This window comes from Callorhinus ursinus, unplaced genomic scaffold (genome assembly GCF_003265705.2).
Source record: "Callorhinus ursinus isolate GAN/ISIS: 27379988/994484 unplaced genomic scaffold, GSC_fseal_2.0 scaffold26, whole genome shotgun sequence".
NCBI classification, from domain to species: Eukaryota; Metazoa; Chordata; class Mammalia; order Carnivora; family Otariidae; genus Callorhinus; species Callorhinus ursinus.
Genome location: NW_027397088.1, coordinates 11,379,074 through 11,406,277, shown reverse-complemented (window position 1 = coordinate 11,406,277; position 27,204 = coordinate 11,379,074). Strand labels below are relative to the sequence as shown.

The window sequence follows — 27,204 nt, the reverse complement described above, 5'->3', positions numbered from 1 at the left end:
TTCATTAATTTCTGCTACCTTTATAATTAAATTTTCAGGTACTTATCTTTTCTAATATTTGCATATATTCCTTATAAATTCCCCCCTTAGCACACTTTAACTACACTCACATTTTATTTACATTATCAAAATATTAAAAATATTTTCTAATTTTCATTTTGATATCGTCTTTGACCCATGGGCTATTTAAAAATGAATTGTTTAATTTCAGAACATACGAGGATCACCTAGTTACTTTTGAAACATTTCTTGCTTAATTGCTTTTTGGCCAGAATATATACTTTGTATATTTCCAATTCTTTGAAATTTGTTGATTCTTATTATATGAGAGATAAATTATTGTAAATGTTTCATTGTATGTATATATCACATTTTGCTCATCCATTTATCTGCCAATGGACATTGAGTTGCTTTCCCCTCTTGGCTATTATGAGTAGTGCTACTATTAACGTGGGTGTGTGCAAATATCTTTACTGCTTTTGTTCTATAATGGCAGAGTTGAATAATTATGGCAGAGAACCAGAGACTGTATGGTCTGCAACCCTAAAATATTTAACATCTGCACTTTTAAGAAAAGTTTTCAGATCCCTGTCCCAGGCCAGTCAGACTGTCAATGGTGCCATTCAGCCTCTCAGCTGTTTCTCCCAGATCAGAAATCTTTGGATTTCCACTTCTCTGGTATCTTGGCTTAATCCTGCCTCACTATCTTGCTGTCTCTTTGATACTGTTAGGAAGGACATATTTTTAATTCATCCAGCTTTCTTAGTTGTTTTCAGCAGAAGGGTTGGTCTGAATGCCCAGTCCATTAAATGTCAAAGTCAGGGGCGCCTCGGTGGCTCAGTCGGTTAAGCATCCAACTCTTGGTTTCAGCTCAGGTTATGATCTGAGGATCCTGGGATTAAACCACATCAGGCTCTGGTGCTTAGCGGGAAAGTCCGCTTCCCCTTTCTCTCTCCCTCTGCCCCTCCCCCCACTCGTGTACACACAGTCTCTCTCTAAAATAAATAAATAAATCTTTAAAAAAAAAAGTAAAAGTCAGCTTTTAAAAAGTACCTTTTAAAAAACTACTTTTCTATTTAAATCAGCCAGAATCAGTTTCTGTTGATTGCTGGTAAGAACCTTGTGTGATAAACACTTTTTCTACTGGAGATGTAAAAACAATTCCACTGAGAAAAATACCCAGCTATTTTGGACTTTTTTTTAGGGGTTTTATTTATTTATTTACATTTATTTTATTTTTTAAATTTAAATTCAATTAATTAACATATCGTGTATTATTGGTTTCAGAGGTAGAGTTCAGTGATTCATCAGTCTAATATGAACACCCAGTGCTCATTACATCACATGTCCTCCTTAATGCCCATCACCCAATTACCCCGTCCCTCCCCCCCCCTCCCCTCCAGCAACCCTCACTTTGTTTCCTATGATTAATAGTCTCTTATGGTTTGTCTCCCTCTCTGGTTTTGTCTTGTTTTATTTTTTCTTCTCTTCCCCTATGATCCTCTGTTGCGTTTTCTTAAATTCCACATATCAGTGAGATTATATGATAATTGTCTTTCTCTGATTGACTTATTTTGCTTAGCATAATACCCTCTAGTTCATCCACGTCATTGCAAATGGCAAGATTTCATTTTTTTTTTTTTTTTGATGGCTGATATTCTGGATGTTTTATGCCACTGGGAAAATAGGCCAAAAAAAAAAAAGATTATGGTTTTGGCTAGATTGATAAACACTAATTACAAAGGATAAATAAGGTTTCTGCTGCAAGTGAAGGGCTGAAAAGATTATACTTGGAACTTGGCTTCTGGTACTACCATGTCCAGGGAGATGAGTTAATAGGAATTCACTTCCATCTTATACTGCTGTGCAATTAAGGTCAGAATTCCTGCAGGAATGATAACTTCAATCATACCACCAGATGAAGCAGCTTAACTAACTGCAGTTTGGGGTGTGTTCAGTTGATTGGTTAGTTGGTTGGATTTTTGGCAACTTTTCATATTGATATATTTTCATACATACAGAAAAACTGAAATAACAGTACAAGGAACTCCCTTATACCATTTACCCAGATCCACTAAATGTTTGCATCCGTCCCATTTACCATTCTGTGCGTATACATTTTTTTTTTTGAAACTTTTGAGAATATGTTGGAGACATCATGCTACCTTATACTCTAGACACTTTGGTACAAAGTACAAAGAAATTTTTTTTTTTATATGATCAGGAAACCTAACATTGACACAATAGCATTATCTGATTCATAATCCACATACTATTTTTCTCTATGGTCCCAGGAACGTCCTTCATATGTTTTCTTTATCCTTCCAGTTGAAAATCCAATCCAGGATTGTACATTGCATTGATTTTCATTTCTCATTAATCTTCTTTAGTCTACAAAAATTCACCAGTTTTTCTTTATATCTTTGAAGAGTACAGGCCAGTTATTTTGTACAGTGTCAATCAATTTTGGTTTGCTTGATGTTTTCTCATGACTACAACTTCAGTTTATTTTTATACACTTTGGGTAGGAATACTAACCACCACAGGGATGTCATGTTCAACTCTGCTTTCTTCCAGGAGGTCTGTGAGTTGATTTGTCCCAGTGTTAGTGATATAACTTCACTCACTTGATTAGGGGATCTCTCCAATTTTTTTTCATTGTAAAGTTACAATTATACCTTTACAATTAATAAATAATCTGTGGGAAGATATTTTGAAACCGTAAATATTCTGTTCCTTATCAAACTTTTGCCCACTAGTTGTATCACCCATTAATGATGTCCTAACTCCATCATTCCTTCTGTATTTATTAGTTGGCCTTTTACTTTTCCTTCCTCCTTCATTCATGTATGTATATATACATGTAGGGGTTCATGAACTCATTTTATTTATTGGGTTACAATCTATTACTTTCTAAATATTTATTTTGATGCTCCGAGTGTCCTATGTTAGCCTGTAGGAGCCCCTTAAAGGGGACTCTGGTGCTTTTGATTTGTTCTCATCGTTCTTTGAGTACTACCTACTTTCTGGTGCCACGTTATGGTGCAGACTCATACTTTCCCCACCCAAGCTCCGGAACCAGTCTTTTCTCCAAGGAGCACATGACTGTGAAACTTTAGCAAAGCCAAGGAATACGTGGGTAAAATCGAGTCCTAGCATACAGCTACAGCCTTGGTGATCAACTGCAGATAGCAAAACTCTAATCTCAAAACGTCCCCTCTGAGGAGAGGCCTTGCCTGACAGCCTAATGTTTTGTTGTTTTTATTTTGTTTTTAACAGGGTCTTTTTCTTACTTGAAGTATAGTTTATATACAATAGTATATTAGTTTCAGGTGTACAGCAGAGTAATTCCACATTTTGATGCGTCACTAAGTGACCACCATGATAAATCTAGCTAGTCAGTGTACAGATTTATTACAATATTTTGACTATATTCCCTACATTATACTTTATATCCCTGCGACTTATGCATTTTATGACTGGAAGTTTGTACCTCTTAAACCCCTTTACCTGTTTCACCCATCCGCCCACCCTGCTCCTCTCGGGCAACCACCATTTTATTCTCTGTACTTAGGACTTTGTTTCTGTTTTGTTTGTTCATTTGTTTTACATTTTGGAGTCCACAGGCGAGTGAAATCACGGTATTTGTCTTCCTCAGTCTGACTTATTTCATTTAACATAATACCTTCTACATTTATCCATGTTGTCAAAAATGGAAAGATTTCACTCTTTTATTGCTGAGTAATATTCCATTGTATTTATATACATATACATCTTCTTTATCCATTCATCTGTCAGTGAACACTTAGGTAGCTTCCATATATTGGCTATTGTAAATAATGCTGCAATAAGCATAGAGGTGCATATATCCTTTTGAATTAGTGTTTTTGTTTTCTTTGGATAAATACCCAGAAGTGGAATTGCTTGATTATATGGTATTTCTATTGTTAGTGTTTTGAGGAACCTCCATACTGTTTCCCCGTAGATCCTGCACCAATTTACATTCCTACCACTAGTGCACAAGGGTTTCCTTTTCTCAACATCTTCACTAACACTTGTTATTTCTTATCTTTTTGATACTAGCTACTTTGACTGGTATGAGGTGATACTTCATTGTGGTTTAGATTTGCATTTCCCTGGTGATGAGTGATGCTGAGCATATTTTCACACACATGTTGGCTATCTGTATTTCTTCTTTGGAAAAAATGTCTACTCAGGTCCTCTGCCCACTTTTTAATTCGATTGTGGGGGGGGTTGGTGGGGGGCATTGTTTAATTTGTTTGGTGTTGAGTTGTATGGGTTCTTTATATATTTTGGATATTAACCCCTTATCAGATAGACCATTTGTAAATATCTTCTCCCATCCAGTAGGTTGCCTGTTTCATTTTGTTGATGGTTTCCTTAGCTGTGCAAAAGTTTTTTAGTTTGATGTAGTCCCAACTGTTTGTTTTTGCTTTTGTTGCCCTTGCCTGAGGAGATGATCCAAAAAAAAATTATAGCTAAGACCCATGTGTAAGAGTTTACTGCCTGTTTTCCTTTAGGACTGACAGCCTAATCCAAAGGAGCCCCTCTCCCTCTATGTCTGTTGATTTCTACCACCTCACTTTGTTTTCTTTTCTTCACAGAACTTAATCACTAAAATTATCTTGTTTGTTGATGTATTCTTGTACCTTTTCTACCTCTTCAACTTGAATATAAAAGATCTATCAGTCTTAATACCTAGGTATATTACCAGAAACTGAACCTGGCACAATTTCTTTGTTAAACATATATGAACAAATGGAATCTTCCTGCTTGAAAATCCTATGAAAGCTTTTGGCTTTCGGCTCGGGGAGGCAAAGGTGCAACTTTCTTCGGTCGTCCCGAATCCGGGTTCATCCGACACCAGCCGCCTCCGCCATGCCGCCTAAGTTCGACCCCAGCGAGATCAAAGTCGTGTACCTGAGGTGCACCGGTGGCGAAGTCGGTGCCACGTCTGCCCTGGCCCCGAAGATAGGCCCGCTGGGTCTGTCTCCAAAAAAGGTTGGTGATGACATCGCCAAGGCAACCGGTGATTGGAAGGGTCTAAGGATTACGGTGAAACTGACCATTCAGAACAGACAGGCCCAGATTGAAGTGGTACCTTCTGCCTCTGCCCTGATTATCAAAGCCCTCAAGGAACCACCAAGAGACAGAAAGAAGCAGAAAAACATTAAGCACAGTGGAAATATCACTTTTGATGAGATTGTCAATATTGCCCGACAGATGCGACACCGATCTTTAGCGAGAGAACTCTCTGGAACCATTAAAGAGATCCTGGGGACTGCCCAGTCTGTGGGCTGCAATGTAGATGGCCGCCACCCTCATGACATCATAGATGACATCAACAGTGGTGCGCTGGAATGCCCGGCTAGTTAACTACAAAGGAAAATGTTTCAATAAAGGATCATTCGGGGCGCCTGGGTGGCTCGGTTGGTTAGGCGACTGCCTTCGGCTCGGGTCATGATCCTGGAGTCCCAGGATCGAGTCCCGCATCGGGCTCCCTGCTCAGCGGGGAGTCTGCTTCTCCCTCTGACCCTCTTCCTTCTCGTGCTCTGTATCTCTCATTCTCTCTCTCTCTCAAATAAATAAATAAAATCTTTAAAAAAAAAAAGTATCATTTGACAACCAAAAAAAAAAAAAAAGAAAATCCTATGAAAACACAACATATTTCTTTACCTTTATTTTATATAATGAAAGTTTTTCAAACGACATTTGCCCTGATTCCCACCTTTCCTTAGAAAAGTTTCCTAATTACATATCCAGATAAGAAAATTTTGATGTATGATAATGACTACCACATTAGTATTTTAAATTTCCTACATTTTCATATATTTGTCTACCAGTCCATAATGTATTTAAAGTCACTCTGTTGTTTTTTGTAACTGTATCCCCAAAGAATCCCACGCTGTTACTGTGGTTACTCTTTAAACCATTCTTCTTCCACTGGGTCATCTCTGATACACAGCTATGCAGGTGGAAAGTCTAATTTAAATACTTCTTGCTGAGTCCTCCGTAAAGGCCACCACATGAATGCTAATTGTGGAGCTTCCATGCCTGGCCCACTCAGACGTATGCAGAAGGGGATCACCAAAGGTGTTAAATGTCAGAGTTTAAATGTGTAGACATGGCAGTAATCAGTGCTTTTCCTCCTAGCTCTTCATGACCCATTAAATCTATTTAGTGAAATCCTGAGAAAATGAATCTAAATTAGAGTTTTCCAACCAGTGATCTGTAAGATACAAGATACATTTTAACCACCAAACACCTGTTTTCTTCTCCACCATTTTCTTAGTGATATGACTATGGATCTGCTCTTCTATCTTTTCCTTTTATCTCACTTCCATAGTCTGGAATAGAGAATGTACATAATTTTCCTCTCCATAGTACAATTTTCATCGGGAAATATCACTTGAGACCAGTCCCTCGCTTTCATTTGGTCTAATATGATGGTACTACATGTTATTGGGACTCACGACATACCATCTGGTCTGTCCTGTGCAAAGGTAAAAGTCAGTTGGCCGCAACTCTCAACACACAGATGGCGCAGAGTTAAAAACCAAACAAACTGGTTTTGATCATTAAACTTTGATTATGTAAGATGTTAGCTTTGGAAGTAGCAGGTTGAAGGATATACAAGAACTCTGTCATTTTTGTAACTTTTTCTCTAAGTTTAACCTTATTTCAAAGTAAAAAATTTTAAGGAAGCCCTCTAAAACCCTACATTTTTGCCTTGTGTACCTGGCCTGAAGTTCACTAATAATTCACTTTAGCTGAAATAAATGGCCTGAATTTCATAAATAATTCACTTTAATCTTGTACTAACTTTCTTAACTGTTTCGCCTCACATCCTCAGCTCCTGATGACAGTTATGCCCGAGATTCCCTTCTACTGTTTGACACTTGATGCTGTCCATCAGTTTCTGAATTCTGTCCTCTTTTCTTAAGAACCATTTATTTTTGTATCATTCAGCCCACTTATCTGATACAGACCCCAGGATCCTTCCCAAGATGTAGGTTAGGCTTCCTGGGCTCACAACAGGACTTGCCAAGTTAGTCTTCCAGATAGCTACAGTAGGTACCCCACTTTCTAAGTTTGTAGATGTTCCTCGTGGAAAAGTGAGCATGGACAACTTCACCTCTTACCCTCCTCATCTCAGACACATTGCTGTTAGTCCTCTTTCCAAAGTTAGAACTTGGCTCTGAGAGGTTGACCTCTGGTCTGTTTCCCATTGGCGCTTAATCCCTAAGCCATCCTGGCCAGAAGAGGGAGTAGTTACAATAAGGAATCTTCCAGCTCGGTCGTTAGTCTTCTCAAACTTCAATTGTTTGCTTAGTCTGTTCAAATGGATCCCTGCTTCAGTTTCCCACTTGACATCAACTACTACACTAAATTCTTACTGTTTAAAAAGTTTAGGAGTAGTGACTTTTCCCCCTCATTTTTTGAAGTAATATATGTAAAGAAAAATTTTAAAAGCCAGTCACCCATAATTGTATCATGCAACAAAAAAAGAGATAGCAACTAGGAGATATATATATATATATATATGTATATATTAGAGTCATAATATATTTCAACATATCTTTATTTTCTGGTATTCTTTTCAATAAAGAGTATCTACCAGAAACCTATATCAAACCTCCAACATCATGCACAAGAGTTAACATGCCCTTTAATGTTGGGAACAACTCAAGGGTAACTGCTATCACTGCTACCATTTAAAATTGTGTTGCAAATTTCTGCCGATGTTAGAAGACAAAAATAAAAAAGAAACAAGATGATTTAATTTTGAGGAGGAAGAGGCAAAACTGGTATTTATAGATAATTACCAGAAAATGTGAGGTATAATAGATTGAGGAACTATTAGAGAACACATTTTGATGACTTTAACAATTTTGAGGGGCACTAGTGGGGTATTTTGTAAAGTGCCCCACTGGTTTTGTCTCATGTTTTGCTCATGATTAGATTGGACTTTTGGGTTTGGAAGAGGAAGACCACAGGGTGGCTCAGTTGGTTGGGTGTCCAACTCTTGATTTCAGCTCAGGTCTTGATCTTGGGGTTGTGAGTTCAAGCCCCACATTGGACTCCATGCTGGGTGTTGAGCCTACTTAAAAAGAAAAGGAGAAAAGAAAACACAATGAGAAACTATTAGGAATAATGAAAAAGTTTAATAAAATCCACATACATGATCAAAATCAGTTGTTTTTCTTTATGCTACCAACAACAAAACAAATATATTTTAAAAATCCCATCCCCCCCCCAAAAAATCCCATTCTCAGTAAGCACAGGAACTCTTTAAAATACAGGCAATTAAGGGCGCCTGGGTGGCTCAGTCCTTAAGCGTCTGCCTTCGGCTCAGGTCATGGTCCCAGGGCCCTGGGATGGAGCCCCACATTGGGCTCCCTGCTTCGCGGGAAGCCTGCTTTCCCTCTCCCACTCCCCCTGCTTGTGTTCCCTCTCTCGCTGTGTCTCTCTCTGTCAAATAAATAAATAAGATCTTTAGAAAAAAATACAGGCAATTAATAATAACATGATATGTGCAAGACTTGCATAAGAAAACTATATTAGTAAAATACACAACAGGGGACCTGAATAAATAGACATATTACAGATTGATATTGTCAAGGTATAATTGCCTCAAAATTAATCAATATGAATTCTGTGCAAATTCCATTAAAATCCTGATAGGATTTTTCAAGGAATTTGGTAAACTGTTTCTAACATTTGCCTGAAAGTAAATGAGCAAAAATTACCATGAAAATGTTGAAAAAGAGCAGTAAAGGATTCTTTGTCTTGCCACAGAGCAGAGATTTACTGTAATTTTTGAAATAGTTTTGGCATGTGGATCGACAAAAAAATCAGTGGAACAGAATAGATTCCAGAAAAAGACCCCCAAGTATATGAGAATTTAATACATGATCATATTGGCATTTCAAAGCAATGGGGGAAAGATATTGGGATAACTGGTTTTCCTTAGCAGAGTAAGAATTTAGGTGCCTACCTGCAATCATATGACAAAATACATTCTAGATGGCTGAAATCCTTAACAGTTAAACATAGAGGGAAGAAAAAAAAAACAACTATGAAAGTTAAAAAAGAAAATATAAGTACAGTTTTGTATCATCTTTTGTGTAGGGAACATGTTACAGGTGAGGTTCTCCAAAAATCAGGCTCTAAAATGATTAGTGTGCAAGGGAGCTCTTCACATTCAGTATTTATGGAGGAAGAGAAGGGTTTAGGATTAAGGAAAGAAGTTGGGCTGTGACACAATAACAATAAGGCCTCGTTCCACCCCAGAGAGCTCATCAGGTGCTATGGGCCCAGGTTAAGGTGAGGGCATTGGGCTTTTATAGCCCCACACACTCCTGGAATTGGGTGTAGGCTGACCCCAGATGGGATGTGATGTGGGGTGGGGTCACTCTCCTAGACAGAGTAATTTCCAGGGAAGGCTGAGAGCTTCAGTCCTGAGAAGATCCCATTTGTCCAGTGCATCATCCACACTTGAGCAGCTTGGATCAATTTCTTCCTATAAACTGAGAGAGCAGATCCTCTAAATCCTGTGAGTGTCTTTTCTTGAGGAAAACTTATAAAGGCAAGATTAGTGGAATGACCTACAGCTTCCATCACTGCAGCTGGTCTTGAAGCCATAACAGATACCCAGTGTCTCCTTCTCTTTCCCATTTCAGATTCCCCATAATCTTCACTAGCACCTCTGCAGGTCTGTATAGCTTACTTGGTGAGGTGACCCAGACCCTCATCTGAGAGTCTGAGCCTCTGATCACCATGAACTTCTCATGCCATGGCTATTATACTTGTCATTTATGCTCAAAACTGAGTAAGGGAATAGTAAGAGATGCTCGAGTGGAGCATCTTGCAATGCCAGAAAATAAGAAAGTATTCAAGGAAAAACCTACAGTGATGGGGATGTGTCAAAGACTTGGAGCTGACTGAAAGAACTACCTATGGCCATACCTGGAACAATTGGAGAAAAAAAAGGTGGTACTGGATTTTTTTTTTTTTAACATTTTATATATTTATTTGAGAGAGAGACCACGAGCAGAGGGGAAGCAGGGAGCCTGACGCGGCACTCGATCCCAGAACCCTGGGACCCTGACCTGAGCCAAAGGTAGACACTTAACTGATTGAACTACCCAGGCGACCAAGGTACTATTGGATTATACCCTGAAGTTTAAAATAAACATCTATGAGCCCACGTTGATGTAAATAAAATTTTTAATAAGTAAATTGGGGAAAAGAGACAAATCTCTTTTATAGAAGAATTCTAAATAATTTATGTAGGTATCCTACTCTAAAGAAGGTGGAGCATAACTCCCTGTTCCTTATATACAGGTTGCCAATAGTGACTTCCTTCCAAAGAGTACTATATGGAAAGGGGAAAAAAGAGTAGCTTTTCAGTGGAGAAAACTGACAAACAGTGCTTAAGTCAGGTGATCAAGGTTAGCCTCAACTCTGATAAGTCATTTAGAAAGAATGGACCCTGGCTCTTCACCTCTGTGGTCACCCTCTTCCAAACCCAAAAGTCCAATCTAATAATGAGCACAACATGAGACAAAATTGGGGGCGGCACTTTACAAAAGAGCCAAATGGTACCCCTCAAAACTGTCAATGTCATCAAAACAAGAGAAGTCTGAGAGACAGTCATAGCCCAGTGAAGCCTGTTGACTAAACATGATGTGGCATTCTAGATGGGATCTTGGAACCAAAAAAGGACATTAGGTAAAAATTTAGGAAATCTCAGTAAAATGTGCCATACTAATGTAATATGTTGATAATGGGAAACTGAGTGGGGTGTATATGCGAACTTTCAGTACTATCTGCAATTTTTCTGTAAAGTTTCTATAAAACTAAAACTATTCTAAAATTAGAAGTTTAATTATTTTTATGTATGTATTTATTTATTTTTATTTATTTATTTCTCAGAGACAAGCAGGGGGAGTGGCAGGCAGAGGGAGAAGCAGACTCCCTGCTGAGCAAGGAGCCCGATGTGGGGACTCGATCCCAGGACTCTGGGATCATGACCTGAGCTGAAGGCAGATGCTTAACCTACTGAGCCACCCAGGTATCCCTGTGTATTTTTTTTTAAAGATTTTATTTATTTATTTGACAGAGAGAGACATAGTGGGAGGGGGAACACAAACAGGGGGAGTGGGAGAGGGAGAAGCAGGCTTCCCTCTGAGCAAGGAGCCCGATGTGGGGCTTGATCCCAGGACCCTGGGGTCATGACCTGAGCCGAAGGCAGACGCTTAATGACTGAGCCACCCAGGCGCCCCTGTATTTTTTTTTTTTAAGATTTTATTTTTAAGTAATCTCTACACCCGACGTAGGGCTCAGACTTACAACCGTGAGGTCAAGAGTCAGGTGCTCCACTGACTGAGCCAGCCAGGCACCCCTTTGTTTGTATTTAGTGGATATTAACCAACCCTCAGATAAAAATACACAATAGCCCCAAAGGTGAAAACAATATATTAATTTATTTCCAAGATAACAACATGGACCATCATTGCAAACAAGGACGGATTTAGTAGTTTCAGCCCATCCCCATGGGCTAGTGGAAACCCACTTGCCCAAACACTACAGTCTTCCAATATTAAAGTATTTAAGACACAGAGATGACCAGCAACAGACATGTAAACATCTTCTATTCCAAAAGAGTTCTCGTTCTAGATGAGAAAGATCCAGTGTAAAACATTTCTTCTCGGGTGGGGTCATTTAAAGAAGTTGAAAAAAAAGATGATTCTTAGACTCCACCATTAGCTCTGGGTGTGTTCCCTACGCTTCAAGACTATACCACTCTATACAGCTCCATCTTTTTCAGTAGCAGGGAAAAAAGGCTTTATTTCAAAGGCATTCCCTTAAATACGATTAACATTCAACAGGCAGTCACAGAAAAAAAAATAGTGTGAATTAAAGGTATCATTAGTTGTAGTAACTTTTTTTTTGTTAGAATAAATAAATATTAAGGAACTCAATGGATTTAGGAGTACAAAAGTAGACTTCACATTTTTCTGAGGTGACAGCACATTTTCTCATATTAACACTGAGACCATTCTTAAAACCTACCCTCTCTGGTATACTAAATATGGCTTTATTTCACCTTCTCTAAATATTCCATCTCAGGAAACTGAACTAAGGAGACCACTAAGAACATCCCAATCCTCAGAGAACTCGTTTCCTCATGCTCATTAACAACTTCTCTAAGCCTCACTTACTTCATCTGCAAAATGGAGGTAATCATGTGAGCCTCCCAAGAGTGTTGTAAGGTGTTAAGGCAATGAGCCATAAGGGAGCTATGTGGATGCCTACAACACAGCAGGATTTAGCTTCTGTCTATTCCTTCCTTTCTCCCTTTGGAATGATCTCTGATTTAGACCTTGATTTCTTTTTTTTTTTTAAGATTTTATTTATTTATTTGAGAGAGAGAGAACGAGTGGGGGGGGGGCGGCAGAGAGAAAGAGGAGAAGTGGACTCCACAGTGAGCAGGGAGCCCAACATGGGGCTCAATCCCAAGACTCCAGGATTATAACCTGAGCCGACGGCAGACACTTGACTGACTGAGCCACCCAGGCGCCCCTAGACCTCGACTTCTAATCACTCATATTCTTGGCCTGATATCCCAGTCTATAACTCTGCATATGAATGCATTAAAATACAAGCAATCCGTGAGATTCTCTAGAGCAGCCTTTCCAACGTTGGAGCTATTACCAAGAATTTTAGAGTGAAAAAGCTTCTCTCTTCATTTTCTCCTTGTGTCAAATGGGTCTGGCATACAACAGGCACTCAAGAAATATTTACTGACTGCATGCTGAGTGAACGAATTGGATAAAGGATAAGGGGTGAGTGTAAGCACAAAGGATAAGAGACACAGATGCTCACTCACAATGGAAAGCTCTTAAAACTCTAGGCACTCTTATCAGCACTAAGCATTGTAAAGCTACTCAGAGAATACTGAGAATAAGCTACTCAAAATACTCTGGAGTCCTTAAAGCCTTCACGGTGTAGAATTTAGACTCCATTTTGCAGGTAAGATCACTGTGGTGGGGGTGGAGGGTGGTGACCGAAGAGGAAAGTGATTCATTCTGAGGTTAGAGACCTGGGACAAGATTCATGCACTAGCACCTCTCTTCTAGAAATATCTTCATTCTGTGGGAACGTTGCAGTGTTGTCCATGGAAAGCAATGGCAGGGGGACTAGCGAACATTCTGACTCACCACAAGAAATGTCCTGTTTTGCTGGGATTCCTTTGCTGAAGCAGGAGGTAGTGGCTGCTGTCGGAAAGCATATCCCGCCTCCTGTCAATGACTTTACCTCCTATACAGGACTTCAGACACAGTAAACTGGAAAGGTTAGTGTTGAAACCCGGGAACAAGATCTAGTTTTCCCTTCTGGTAGCTCAAGTTTTAAAAGAGATTGCTGAGTTGCCCAGAAAGTTGTTTCTATGCCTACATGCGGCTGAGCAAAGAGGAGTGGTGTCCACAGATGCGTGGCTATAGATCTCTCATAGAAGATTCCTTCAAAGAAACACAATTCCTATTTTCCTAAATAGTATTATCTACAGTTCTTCTTTTCATGAGAACATTTCTCTATAATGAGTATCCGGTGCAAAGGTTTGACATCAGTTCAGTTGATCACTGATCAGAGAGTTAGCATGACGTAGGAGCGTCAGGAGGCCGCCATTGTGGCCAAAATGCCGGCATGGCCCTGTGCAGCCATCCCAATAGCAGAGTTCACAGTGTCCAGTGGATGGTTTCACACAGAATAACATGGCCAGGTCCTGTAGCCGTAACCTCGTTCTGGCAACTATTCACATAAGCAAGGCAAAGTTCTCTCACAAAGAAAGGCTCTTCTTCCCAGCTGCGAGCGCCTGTCGAGCCCGTGTTACAGTGGATCAGAAATACCAGCTGGGCTGTATTACTGTTTCACTCTGATTTAGGGCTCTTTCTCGAAGCCTCAGTTCGAGGCATTCCACGGTGAGGGGGTACGTGGAAAGCTCAAACTTGTTAGCGAAGAGGCTGGGCGAATTAATCAACCACTTCAAGTCTCCGTTTCCATAGATACAGATGCCGTGGACATAGCGGCCTGCAGAGGAGAGAACAAGAGACAGTCAGAAAATGCTGATTTTCCAAAGTTGGGGGTAGTGAGGCTGCCCAGCCGTAGAGTCTTGCCTGCCTATGGAGTAGCTAAAAGCGTGCCGTGTGCTACAGGATTTGAATGAAACAGGATCGTGTAGGCCCAGCCCACAAGGAAGTTCAGCTCTTTATAGGAAGACAAAGGGAACACATAGGTACTTAAATAACAGGAGAGTGAAATAATACAAAGCGAGAACATAATAGGTGTCAGGACAATTCGTGTATTATCAAGTGAGCATGATGGATGAGAGAGGTTCTAGAAGTGTACAGATGGGACAGGTCTTGATGGGTTGCACTGCTCAGGCCTGTTCTGTGAGCCTCTCCAAGTGCCTATTTTTATCTCCACTGAGATGAGAATAAACCTCACTGATAGGACATGTCAAGACTCAACTCCTCACCCACCTCCAAGTCCCCCTGGGTACTTCTCCTCCTTTCTCTCACACCCCACATCCAATCTGTCAGCAACTCTGTCAGCTCAACCTTCAAAATACTAACAGAATTTGATCTCTTTCCACTGCCTCCACCACTACCATCCGGGCCCACACCACCTCACCATCCTGTCTGACTTGTTACGGTAATAATTGCCTCCACCTTGGTCTGTTAGTATATTCTCAGCACAACAGCCAGAGCGATTGTTTTAAATGTTAAGCACATCATGATGTCTCCTCTGCTCAAAACCCTCTAAGGGCTTCTCATCTCATGTGGAGGAAGAGCCAAAATGCTAGCAATGGCACTGAAAACTCCTCAGAGTCTGGCCTTTACCTCCCACCACTTGCTCATTCACTTACAACCCTTGCTCACTCACTCCGGCCACACTGGCTTCCTCGATGGATCCGAGCACACCATGCATGCTGTACCTGAGAATCCACATTGCTCTTCCTCCCCCTGCCAGCCCCCTTCCACCAGACATCCTGGAGGCTCCCTCTCACACCACACCCCAGGTTATCTGCCTCAAGGCTGTGTTCTCAGTGAGGCCTCCTCTGACCTCCCTTTCCTCCTTCCCTGATTAATTTTCCTCTTGGCTCTCATTACCAACAGACAGATGTGTGTGTCAGTGCCACGGAGTCAAATATTTTGTTTATTGTATTTCTTTCCAGATAATTGTTTATTGTCTTTCTCCCAGGACTAGAACATAAGGTCCAGAAGAGCTGGAACTTGAGACCATTTTGTTCCCCTCTGGGTCTTCTGCATCTGGGACAGTACCTGGTAAATATTTGGAGTTACATTAATAGCTACTGAGTGAATGGATAGAGAAGGATGAGTGGAGAGTTAGTGGAAGCATAGAACTGCGGGGGGGGGAGCATCAGGGGTACAGATGGTGGCTTCATTTGGGGACAATGCCTCTGGAAAAAATGTGCAAAGGTGTGAATTCTCTGCTAGAATCTGGAGTTTGGTTGGGAAGTGGGTTAGAAGAAAAATGGTAGGAAGTTGAACCTCTTTTCTAGAGGTTTCTTGGCATAGAGTAGACTGACTACGGTCGACTGACCTAAAACAAACTAAAGGGCTGGGCCTTTTTTTTTAATCCCATAAATAGGGAAAGTCTTTGAAGATTTTTGAATGGAAGAATCAAATGGTGAAACGAATTTTAGCAAGATTAATTTTGCAGAGTTTTGCAGGGTACATTAGAAATCAATCAGGAGGCCACACTAACAACTTAATGTAAACCAGAGAACCGGTTCAAAGTGAATGGTTGCCATGAGTGGGGAAGGAAGGGTATTAGAAACAGAACAGAGAAGGGCTGACAGGACTTGTGATTAATTTAATGTGCCTGGGAGGAAGCACAACAGAGAGTGGAAACCATGGGGCACAGAAGCCAGAGTTGTGGGAAGTCAGAGGAGTACCCGGGGGGAGGTGGTGAGAAGTGAATGCACAAGCAGCACGTCCATGCTTAAGAGAATGAAGTGAACAGGAGCGACCTTTTCATGTGCATGGAGTAGAGGCTACACAGACAACTTGGTCTTCCAGCTAGAGGCAATCAGTCCACACTTGAGAGAGAAGAGAATCACTCCCCACCAGCACAGAGGGCAACGCAGGATGGCAAGAGAGCAAGGGGATCGTTTAGGGGAACCTGCACAAAGTTGAGACCCCCAGGCCCCGGCTGTGAGCATGGGTAGCTTTTCCTCTCAGAACAGGAAGGAACAATGAGTGTGTGTCCAAAGTACCCTGAGATGGAGGAATGGAGGTGGCGTGACAAACTGGTAAGGGGATTTCGACGGAATGTCTCGAAAGTTCTTCCTCAAGTTGAAATTGTTACCTTTTGAGGGTGGAAAGGCCGTAAGATTAAGAGGTTAAAGCAAGCAGGAAAGATGAAAAGGACACCAGGAAGATAATGAGGTAAATAAAAGAATGAGTAGGCAGCCAGGAGGGTCTAGCCTCGCTCTCGGGGGTGAGTTTGGGACAGTTCTGTAAGAGTCTCCAGTGATGTTCTGCTTAGGGAAACACAAATGGCATAAAGCAGATGCTGGGAATCGTTATGCATAGGAATGGACCTTGCAGGGTCAAATGGCAGAGGAATCTGGAATGCTGAGTGAGAACAGCATGGGACAGCTGACCCAGTACACAGGCTGGACAGGGAGTCCTCAGAAGGAAGCTAGTAGAAGGAAGAAGCTGGGACAGTTGAAACCTTGGCAATCCCAATTTTAAAAAAGCAACCACACTTCAAACAACAACAACAACAACAACAACAACAACAACAACAACATATTTTAGGTGTGGGGATATAGCAATGAACAAATTGGTCAAAAATCCTAGCCCCCTTGGGAGCTTCTATTCTGCTCTGGGGAGAAAGACAGGAAGATAGTAAGGTGGTGAAGAAAACTAGGAGAGCGACAAAGAGACTGTAATCAAAGGTGGAAGCTCCAACTTCAAGACCACAGAGCTAGGTGGTCCTGTGATTCTAAGTGCTAACAGGTCCTACAGAGCGGGTACACAGCCATGGGTTTAGGACAAATCCTATTACTCACAACCAAGGGGAAAAGGTCCAGATTGGACTCCTGACTTGCTGGTTTGGCATGCACTGTTCTGCCTCCTCTGGGTCCTTTTTCTTTTCCCTATCTAGTGGTTTGGGGGACAAACTATTTTTCTGCTCTGTACCGTACAAGGCTTTCAGATGTTCACTGGCATAAAAGGTGCTAAGAGAAGAAAAATGAGACATTTGTCTGAGAGGCTTGGGCTGCCCAAGCTTTGTACCCTAGGTAGGTCCCTGGCTCGGGGCTACTCTCATGGGCCCACCTGTCATGTGATAAGTAAAGATCCCTCTAAAAATGCAAACCTGACTAGCCTATACCTTCTCTATGGGGTAGGGCCTGGACACAGGTGAAGACAAGGAGACTGAGGGTAAGGCTTGACAGAGGGGCAGGGTGTTGGTGACTGATGCAGTGGGACAGAAGCTTCTGTGGTGGGGGCTGGAGCCACAAAGTAATGTCACATGGGTCCCTGCTGTGGAGGCTGAAGTTCTCACGAGTTACAGCTGGAGAGGAGGTGGAGAAGCAGATCAGAGGATGACCACGGTGGGCCTAGAAGGAGGGTGACAGGGTTGTGGGAGCACTTTGGGGAAGTCAACACATCTCAAATATTGAGACCCCGACTGATGGTGATGGTCTCTTTTCTAAAGAAGACTTAGGGGCGCCTGGGTGGTTCAGTCAGTTAAGCGACTGCCTTCGGCTCAGGTCATGATCCTGGAGTCCCGGGATCGAGTCCCGCATCGGGCTCCCTGCTCGGCAGGGAGTCTGCTTCTCCCTCTGACCCTCCCCCCCTCTCATGTGCTCTCTCTCTCTCAAATAAATAAATAAATAAAATCTTTAAAAAAATAAAAAATAAATAAATAAAATAAAGAAGACTTAGGACATCCAAAAGCAAAGCAATCTCCTCTCCACCTTCCTCCTTCTACCAGGAGGGCAGGCCATGATGAAATGCAGGCAGGTGGCACGGGCTGTCCTCTGGGGACAATATGTTGGCTGATTAAGGTAAAGACATGAATACGCTGAAGAGCAAACTGTACAGTGACATGAGGATGTTGCCATCTGCAGCAGAAGGGGACGCTCAGAAAGACAGGAGAAGGGGTGGAGTGTAATGGAGAACTGCAAAGAGGCACCCATTTGGAGGTTTTCCTCTGAAATATTGTCAATGCGATGGACCAAAGAGGGAAGCCAGAAACTGCAGGTGGATGGACGAGTGGAGGAGGCAAAGCTTTGTCACCACAGGGAACAAAGGTGAAACCCTCACACTTGCTCTTTCACTTAACCACTTGCCCACCTCCTGTTATGGGCTGAATTGTCCCCCTCCCCAAATTCATATGTTGAAGTCCTAGCCCCCCATACCTCAGACTGTGACCATATTTGAGACAGAGCTATTCAAGTTAAAATGAGGTCATACAGGATGGGCCCTAATCCAGTATGACTGGTGTGGGTATAAAAAGAGGAGATGAGAACTCAGACACACACAGAAGGAAGACCACATGAGGCCACGGGAAGAAGGTGGCCATCTGTGAGCCTCTCGGGAGAAACCAAATCTGTAGCCACCTTGCTCTCCAACTTCTAGCCCACAGGAGTGTGAGGAAATAAATTTATGTTGTTGAAGTCACCCAGTCTCTCATACATGGTTATGTTAGCCCTAGTGAATGAATACCAGGCTCACTAGGTACCAGGCAAGAATCTCAATGGACTGTAGACCAGGGCTGATGAAAGCCCTTCTTTATAAAGTTCTATAGAAATGAAAACAACTGGGGCACCTGGGTGGCTCAGTCGGTTAAGCGTCTGCCTTCAGCTCAGGTCATGATCCCAGGATCCTGGGATCGAGTCCCACATCGGGCTCCCTGCTCAGTGGGGAGTCTGCTTCTCCCTCTGCCTCTGCGCCCCACCCCGTTCATGGAGGAGCACTCTCTCAAATACATAAAGAAAGAAAGAAAGGAACGATCTCATTCTTGTCCGTCTGGAGGAGAAATATCTTGTTAGTGTTGCCTGCCATCATGCCAGAGCTGCAGCAAATACCTCTAAGCCAGCTGGAAGCTTGTGTGCGGGGTGGGGGCGTGGAGGGGGGACAGGCTGGTGTGAGGGGCAGGGGTGGAGGTCCAGCTTGCTCCGTGGTGAGAACCTGACATCACGTCTCATCATGACCACTTTCCCCTCCTAACCACTGCAATCCCAAAAGGAACAGAAAGAGGAATAAGTAAGAAGAAAGCAGAAACTAGCAAGAAAGTATCATCATAAGTTGAGCCCGCCTCTACACCCACTTGCTAATCAAGAGTTGGAGAACATCAGTGAGATAACTTCATGTCATTTCTCTTCTCTTTTTTCTTTTTCTTTCTTTCTTTCTCTCTCTTTTCCTTCCTTCCTTCCTTTTTTAGCAGGTGCCATGTCCAGCGTGGGGCCCAGTGTTGGGCTTGAACTCATGACCAAGAGCTGAGCTAGGATCAAGAGTCATATGCTTAACCAACTGAGCCACCCAGGCACCCCTGCCTCCTAAATTTACCATGTCTTGAAGACTCTAGCTACTCTAAGAACTCACAGATTGTTCTAAATATACCAGCAGTTCTCTCCATAAGAACCCCTGTATTTCACGACCTTCATGCCAACACCAACAAGCACTGTGGCCTCAAAGTGTGGAATGAATGGCTCACCATGGCAGCCTCCGTGTTTATCTTCCATGTCAATCCACTTTATAGCCCTGAGGTTACCGATCCACGATGCGTTTGGCATGGAGCCAGGGACACCTGCATGTTGATAAAGAAGAAAAGCAGAAATGAGAACCAAGAAAGAAGGGTGGCATTTCATCAATGAAGCCTCCAAGTTATGCTTATATTTTTGGTAGATTATCTTTCACGTTAGATTTTCCATTGTCGGTGTGCAAAACCTCAAAAGCTTATGGTGTGAATAGTTGATGGTTATGAACCCTGCCTTGCCACCAGTAAAAAAATATATTTGCATAATTTTTTTTGGTCATAATGTGTGCCCAAGCCTGCAAAATAGAGTTTAAGAGATATCATAGCATGAAATCATAATGCAGATGGAAAAGTTGGGAGATTTGAGGTTATCTCTCAATGGCCTTCAACTGAATTTGCTTTCAATCCTAATATTACAGCTTTTCAAGACTTCAAATGACTTGTATGTTAAAATGAAGCTCAGAAAACAGGCTACTCTATGTGCTAAGCACTAATAAGTTGCAATATTCAGCATACAGAAGGGAAATACCTTGTTCACTACTTATAAACTCAAACAAATCCCTTAACACTCTATCCTTTTTTTAATTATTTTTTATTTTTTATAAGCAATCTCTATACCCAACATGGGGCTCGAACTTATGATCCCAAGATCAAGAGTCCCACACTCCACTGACTGAGCCAGTCAGGCCCCCCTGACACACTATCCTTTTTATTTGTTAAAGTGCTTCTTGAGCATTTGGTGTTGCCAAGCATTGTGCTGGGCCCTGGGGAGAGAGAGAGAGAGAAACAAGAAACAAGATGATTCTCCAACACCCAGTGAGAATAAACTGTTGACCCCAAGCAGTAAGTTTGATCTTTGAGTTTCTTGGAGGAAATCTGGCCCGCACTGACCCACCCATCTTCTCTATTTCTTTCAGCTGTTCTTTGGCCCAAAGTTTAGTGGCTGATCCATTAACTAATTAGTTATCTAATTCACCTTTGAAATGTAAAGAGCCTTTGAAAAGGGGAGGAGGGCTTTAGGTCGCCACTAAGCCAGGGCTTTTCCACCTTGGCATTACTGACTATTTATTTATTTATTTTTGCATATTTTAAATATTTATTTATATACATTTATATTTTTATTTAAAAATTATTTTATTTTATTTTATTTACATTCAATTAATTAACATATAGGGCATTCTTGACACTTTAGACTGGATAATTCCTTGTGGTAGGGCCTGTCCTGTTGTCATTGATATTTAGCAGCATGCCTGGACTCCGCCTACCAGATGCCAGTAGGACAGAGCCCTCAGCTGTGACAATCAAAAACATCTTCAGGTATGGCCAAATGTCCCCAGGAGGGAGGGTGGTCGGGCAAAAACTGCCCCATTTGAGAAACGCTGTGCTAAACTTTTTTTTTTAAGATTTATTTATTTTAGAGAGAGAGAACGAGAGAGAGAGAGAGAGCATGGGCGGGAAGGGTAGAGGGAGAGGGAGGGAGACTCTCAAGCAGACTCCCTGCTGGGCGCAGACCCTGATGTGGGGATTGATCCCAGGACCCTGAGATCATGACCTGAGCCAAAATCAAGAGTCAGACATTCAACCAACCCGAGCCACCCAGACACCCCTGTGCTAAACCATTTCAAATAACCCTCTCCATCTCAATAAATTTTGGATAAGTCAGAGATTAAAGGGTCCATCTAATCCTATAGAGTAGAGTAGTTTTACCCCAAGATTTCCATTACTGGAAAGTAGGTATATGAGAATCAAAGGTAAATGCAGCAAAAGAAGAAATACTTTGTTTTATAAGCGCTCCAACAATTTTCACCAGTGAGCAATGCAATCTGAACATAATTCTCATATAATGGCACCACGCTCATGACATCTGTACCCAGACTGTAATAGTCCTTTCTCAGAAGATCCAGTAGGCAGAATAACGCCCCTCCCGATGACATATATTCAAAGAAGTCTGGATTCTAATCTCTGGAACCTGAAATTAGGTCACAGGGCAAAATGGAATTCAGTTTGCTAATCAGCTAACTTTAAAAGAGGGAAACTATCCTTAATTATCCAGGCCGAACCAATGCAATCACAAGGGTCTTTAACGGTGGAAGAGGGAGGTGATGAGCTGGTCTTTTTTTTTTTTTACCATTTGAAGGTAGAGGAAGGGGCTAAGGAACACGGGTGACCATTAGAAAAGGCCCAGACCGTACAGAAAGGAACAGAGTCCAGCCAACGCTTTCGTTTTAGTCTGGTGAGACCCGTGTCAGACTTCTGTCCTACAGAATTGTAAGATAATACATTTATGTTGTTTAAGCTGCTAAGTCTGTGGTAGTTACAATGGCAAATAAAAAACTAATATACATACTAATGAGAAAAAAAATTACCCAGGATGATAGATATTTTTTAATAAGAAAAAACTGCACAAGACCAATACTTTTCAAAAAGTTTAACTGGATTAGGCACATAAACATGTTTCCTCTTTAAGAACATTAATAAATATGTGCATTTTCAGAAGAAAAAAGCTCTGTTCTTTTGCCCTGATGTCACATGATAATTATGATGATCTAAATCAAGAATTGTACCAAGGTCTCCCAAATAAAATTAAATTTTGCACAGCCTTTCCTGTAAATGGCATGAATCCTTACCCCTAAGGCTTGCTATAAGACAGATGCCTTTTTTCTTCTCACTGCCAAACTCAAAAAGTTTGCTTATAAATATTGAGTAGTCCCCAAGAAAAATACCATTTATTTATTTTTTTTAAAGATTTTATTTATTTATTTGAGAGAGAGAGAATGAGAGAGAGAGAGCATGAGAGGGAAGAGGGTCAGAGGGAGAAGCAGACTCCCTGCTGAGCAGGGAGCCCGATGTGGGACTTGATTCCGGGACTCCAGGACCATGACCTGAGCCGAAGGCAGTCGCTTAACCAACTGAGCCACCCCAGGCGCCCGAAAAATACCATTTATTAAGCAATATTTCTTCCTATTGCTTTGATTTGCATTTATTACTTTAAAAATTACTTTAGCGCTTGCTTTCCCAAGAGAAGCTTCTTTATTTTGTTCTTAGTACACATTTTAAAAGAATTTAGAATAAAACTTGCCTTGGTTAAGTTGGGGGTGGGGGGGGAGGGCAGTCCAGAAAACAAAGAGATAATTTGGTATATTTACTTATGTCAACAAGATCAGCTGACATGGATGTAATTTTTACAAGTCTATTTTGGCAAAAAGCTTTAGCAGAACAGTGTGAAGAACGTATCGCCATAACAAAATGTCCCTGCCCTCCTTTACATGAGTACATTTTTTAAAGGACAAGATATTTTTTTTCTCTTTCATTCTGCACCAGAATCAGCATGTTCACAAGATCCCCAGAGCATCCCGGCACGTGATCAAGTCTGAGACGCTCTGGGCTGTAACCAGCACTGCAAAGAGGACATAGCTTCTGTCTCCTCTCTCCTTGAAGTCGCTCCCTCAGCCTTCATCAGGTTTCGGGTTACCTTTTCTTTCTCCTTTCCCTACATTTCGCCCTGATGAAGAAATCTGGTACTATGTACCTTCCATCCTTTGGTTAATTTTACAAACCTGTCCACAGAGCAAGGAATACAGGCATTTGAGTAGACCTCTCAAATCACTTTCCTGAAGACCATCGGCCCACCTGGTGTGGGGTAAAGCCGCGTTGAGAAGAAGACCAGTCCTCAGGGTGCCTTGAACTCACAGCACTGGGCCCACGGGGGGATTCTCAGTCATTGTTAAGGGAGTGAATGGGTGTGGCGTGCAAGGGTTGCCCAGGAACTCAGTCTTCAGGGGTGATGGTAGGACCACTTAGATTGTGTGTGGCTAAGACAGGCCTGCTTGCCACCTTGGTTTCTGTCTTCAAGTACAGGTCACTGTACTTGAAGGTGTAATCATGCTCTACCTCTCAGTATGAAAAGTATTTATTCTCCTCTCTTAGCCAAGGCCAACCTGTTTCAGTTTGCCCTACAGCAATTGCTTAAGCGGACATCAATCACCTATTTGCCATATCGGGCCTGGTACAACTAGCTTGGGAGGTGATAAAACCCTCAACGAGACTTCTGGAGACAGCTCAAATATCAACTCAATATGAATACTTTGCAGGCATTGCTTGATTATTATTGTGAGAGGATAATGGCAAGCAAGAGATTGAAAGGTCTAAATGTACTGTGTGCCCACTATGCAGTAATATAATGTGGCTTGGGTTAAAACACACAGGGAGACCCCAAAGCTACTGACCCCATCCCAACCCGGATGCCCCTTCTACTTCCTAAAAGTATCTACTAAGCATAATTTTCTCCCAGAGATGGACCTGTGGCAGACGCCACCCTCACCCCACCTCACCCCCATGCCCCCGTGGAACACACTGGCCTTTCCCCTGGGACTGGGGAACTTAGTTCTTACCCTAGCTTTGTCACTAACCAGCTGTGTATCCTGGAACCACCATTTAAGGCCACACAGACTCACCTTTCAAATGAAGTGTAGAACTTCAAATGAAGTATCAGCGGTTTTTCAGCCTTTTAGACTGCAATCCACAGAAAAACAATTCATGCCATTGTAGGAGCACACACATACATAAAGCCAACAAAAGTTTCACAAACTCCTTAGGCTTACTACGTATGATGCACTTGTTTCTTTTGTGTTATTTTCTCATATTAAAAATTCTGGTCAAAGCCTACTAAAGTGATTTCTGGATCCACTCGTGGGAAAGAGTGCTCTTTTAAAAAATACTGGACTGGATGACTGTTTTTTGTATTGCTGTTATGATTATGATTATTCTTACTTGTCAGGATTCTAGGAGGGTAGTTATGGGGTATATGGATAAAGTCTACCCTCAATTCACAGTGTCTTAGGAAGGGTCTCTTTTGCATTATTTCTAGGATGGGGCAAAAAGAAGACACTAATATTATTGGAGAAACTATTTTAAACTATAAACTCCAATTCTCTCATTTGCTCTTCATAGGCTTATTTAAACAAAAGATTTAGATAAGTTTACAGAGTAATCAAGAATGTTTTTCTTGGACTTAGCCATTATTAGTCAAATAACTGCATTTGTTGAATTAATGAATATGGTTCTTTGAAATGCAAGCTTTATTTATATTGTCTTGATTTTCTCCTTATTGTTCTCACACAGTGTAGTCCTCATTTGGGGAGACCTACATGTGGTAATGAAGTCCAGCAACTGCTTATTATTGAAGCTCAGATATATACTTTTTAACTTATTGAATAAACAAAGGATTTTGTTTTTAAGTCTCAAAAGTCAATGCTGATGCTCACAATGCTCACAAATTAATGGTGGTGCTGTAAATTGGTATAACTCTGGAAAATGAATTTGGAAATATGCAGGGAAAGCCTCTATAACCCCCAATTCCCTCTGGCCCTTTAAACCAATAGCTTCAAAATGAGCTAAGCTAAGCGTAAGTATCTGTATGTGAAGATGTTCCTTTTGACATTATTTATACATGATTAACAGCACAGGCTTTGAGGTCAGAGTCCACATTTCAAATCCTTTTCTCGGCTCTTACTGGTTGTGTGACCTTGAACAGTTATGGATCTCTTTAAGCTATCACATACTAACCTTCAAAACCTTACAGGGTTTTGTTCATGTTAAATAAGATAACGGATGTCTTGTGCTTAGCATGGTGCCTGGCACATTTCCCTAAAGAAATGGTTGCAAACATAATCCCTCTATTAAAGTCATGGGAACAGCTGTAGCTGTGGAAGAGACTGCTTCTTTACTATAACCAGAAGCAAGTTTTCCAGCCTCGACTGCTTCTCGGCCTTTTGGCTAAGATCAAGTTTACCAGCCTGGGCACTACTGACATTTGGGCAGCAATGACATTCTCATTGCTGGGGGGGCTGACCTGCGCCTTGGAGGATGTGGAGCCTTTATCCACTAGATGCTAGTAGCAGTCCCCATACCTGTCCCATCCCCCTACCTCCCACCCCCCCATGCCCCATGACAACCCAGAAATGTTTTCAGATGTAGCCAAATGTTCCCTGGGGAGCAACACTGCCCCAACTGAGAACACGAAATTATACATTATTAATAAAATCATGTGCAAATATTTGCGTGTAAAATGAACATATTTTTTTTTAGTTTGCAAAAACTTCTTTAATGTTATTGCTTTTATATTTTTCATACGTTTATTTATGTACCGCTGAGGCTTACTGGCTTTGCTGACTTAGTCATTGTACTTGTGAATATTCTAAGAATAATTCACAAAAGAAAAAGAAAGGCACAATGTTCAGTGGTGATTCGCTTTACCAACCAAAAAAAAAAAAAAGGGGGAAATTACCTAATAAGTGGGAAATGTGGTGTGAAGTAACTTGTAGCCCTTTTTCTCATTGTTAATTGGGGTCATGTTTAGCAATAAAAAGGTCTATTTTTGTTTTTTACCTACAAAGTTGTTCATTAATCACTTAGGATTTTTAACGCATGAAATTTACTAAAAGAGATCCCGTCTTGTTTCTTATGCATGTTTTCTTTTTTTTTTTTTAAAGATTTTATTTATTTATTTGAGAGAGAGAGAGAATGAGATAGAGAGCACGAGAGGGAAGAGGGTCAGAGGGAGAAGCAGACTCCCCGCTGAGCAGGGAGCCCGACGCGGGACTCGATCCCGGGACTCCAGGATCATGACCTGAGCCGAAGGCAGTCGCTTAACCAACTGAGCCACCCAGGCGCCCTCTTATGCATGTTTTCTAGAGTTCTGAGTCTTTGAGATAATGGCATAGTATCCTTAAAAACGACACCCCTGCTTTTACCTCCAGTAATTGTCAACAAATTGATTCTTCTTTGGTTGTAAAAGGAAAAGATGAAATGAGTAAAGGAAGAAAAACCCAGAATTTTAGACTCAAAGGGATTTTAGAAATTTTAATATGCTTTACTATTTTAATATATTCCTTCTCATTGGCATGCTGTGTAAACTAGAGCCTAGGAAATTTAAGTGAATTGCCCAGGAGTGTGGACGTCCTTAATAATTTATTGATTTTGTTTCAAGACAATTTACGCAATTATTCAAACAGTTTCCTTGAATGCTTCCTATGTTCTAGAGTAGATGTTGAGGGTAAAGCTATGAATGAGATGTCCTTGGAGCTTTTGGCCTAGTGTATCCAGAAGGGTTTATATTTATTAATATTTCTACTAGCAGACAGACACCTCTAGTCAAGTCTTTCCCCGACAGTCTTCTGGTGAAGAACAGGGAAGGTCAGTGACACGTTTAAAAAGGTGGAAAATCTGACCCAGAGCAGTTCAGATTTAAATACAATCCTGACCTAAATGCTGACCTTGACCCATCTTCCGGCTGCCTACATTTACCTTTGGCTGCTTATCACCTTTAACTCTTCTCAAACACTCCTTTATTCATGGCACATTTTTCTGAGATGGTGAAGC

At 41.4% G+C, this 27,204-nt stretch overlaps 2 protein-coding genes across 7 annotated transcripts in view; one reads left to right on the top strand and one right to left on the bottom strand.

The window, feature by feature from the left end:
- Window positions 1–4,817: 4,817 nt before the first annotated feature.
- LOC112838176 (large ribosomal subunit protein uL11-like) lies at window positions 4,818–5,419 on the top strand. Its single transcript, XM_073877568.1, has one exon. The coding sequence runs from the start codon at window positions 4,900–4,902 to the stop codon at window positions 5,395–5,397; it is 498 nt and encodes a 165-aa protein (XP_073733669.1). The 5' UTR covers window positions 4,818–4,899; the 3' UTR covers window positions 5,398–5,419.
- A 6,072-nt stretch (window positions 5,420–11,491) lies between these two features.
- GCNT2 (glucosaminyl (N-acetyl) transferase 2 (I blood group)) overlaps window positions 11,492–27,204 on the bottom strand; it is an 86,196-nt gene continuing 70,483 nt past the window's right edge. For 4 of the 6 annotated variants that reach the window (XM_073877566.1, XM_025890928.2, XM_025890931.2 and 1 more), the window contains 2 exons: window positions 19,783–19,875; window positions 11,492–14,115 (listed from right to left, as the gene is read on the bottom strand). In XM_073877566.1, the coding sequence (XP_073733667.1) occupies window positions 13,925–14,115; window positions 19,783–19,875 (284 nt within the window). In that variant the 3' untranslated portion in view covers window positions 11,492–13,924. Of the gene's footprint in view, window positions 14,116–19,395; window positions 19,570–19,782; window positions 19,876–27,204 lie in introns of all 6 variants that reach the window. The other 2 variants (XM_025890932.2, XM_025890933.2) reach the window with 2 other exon arrangements.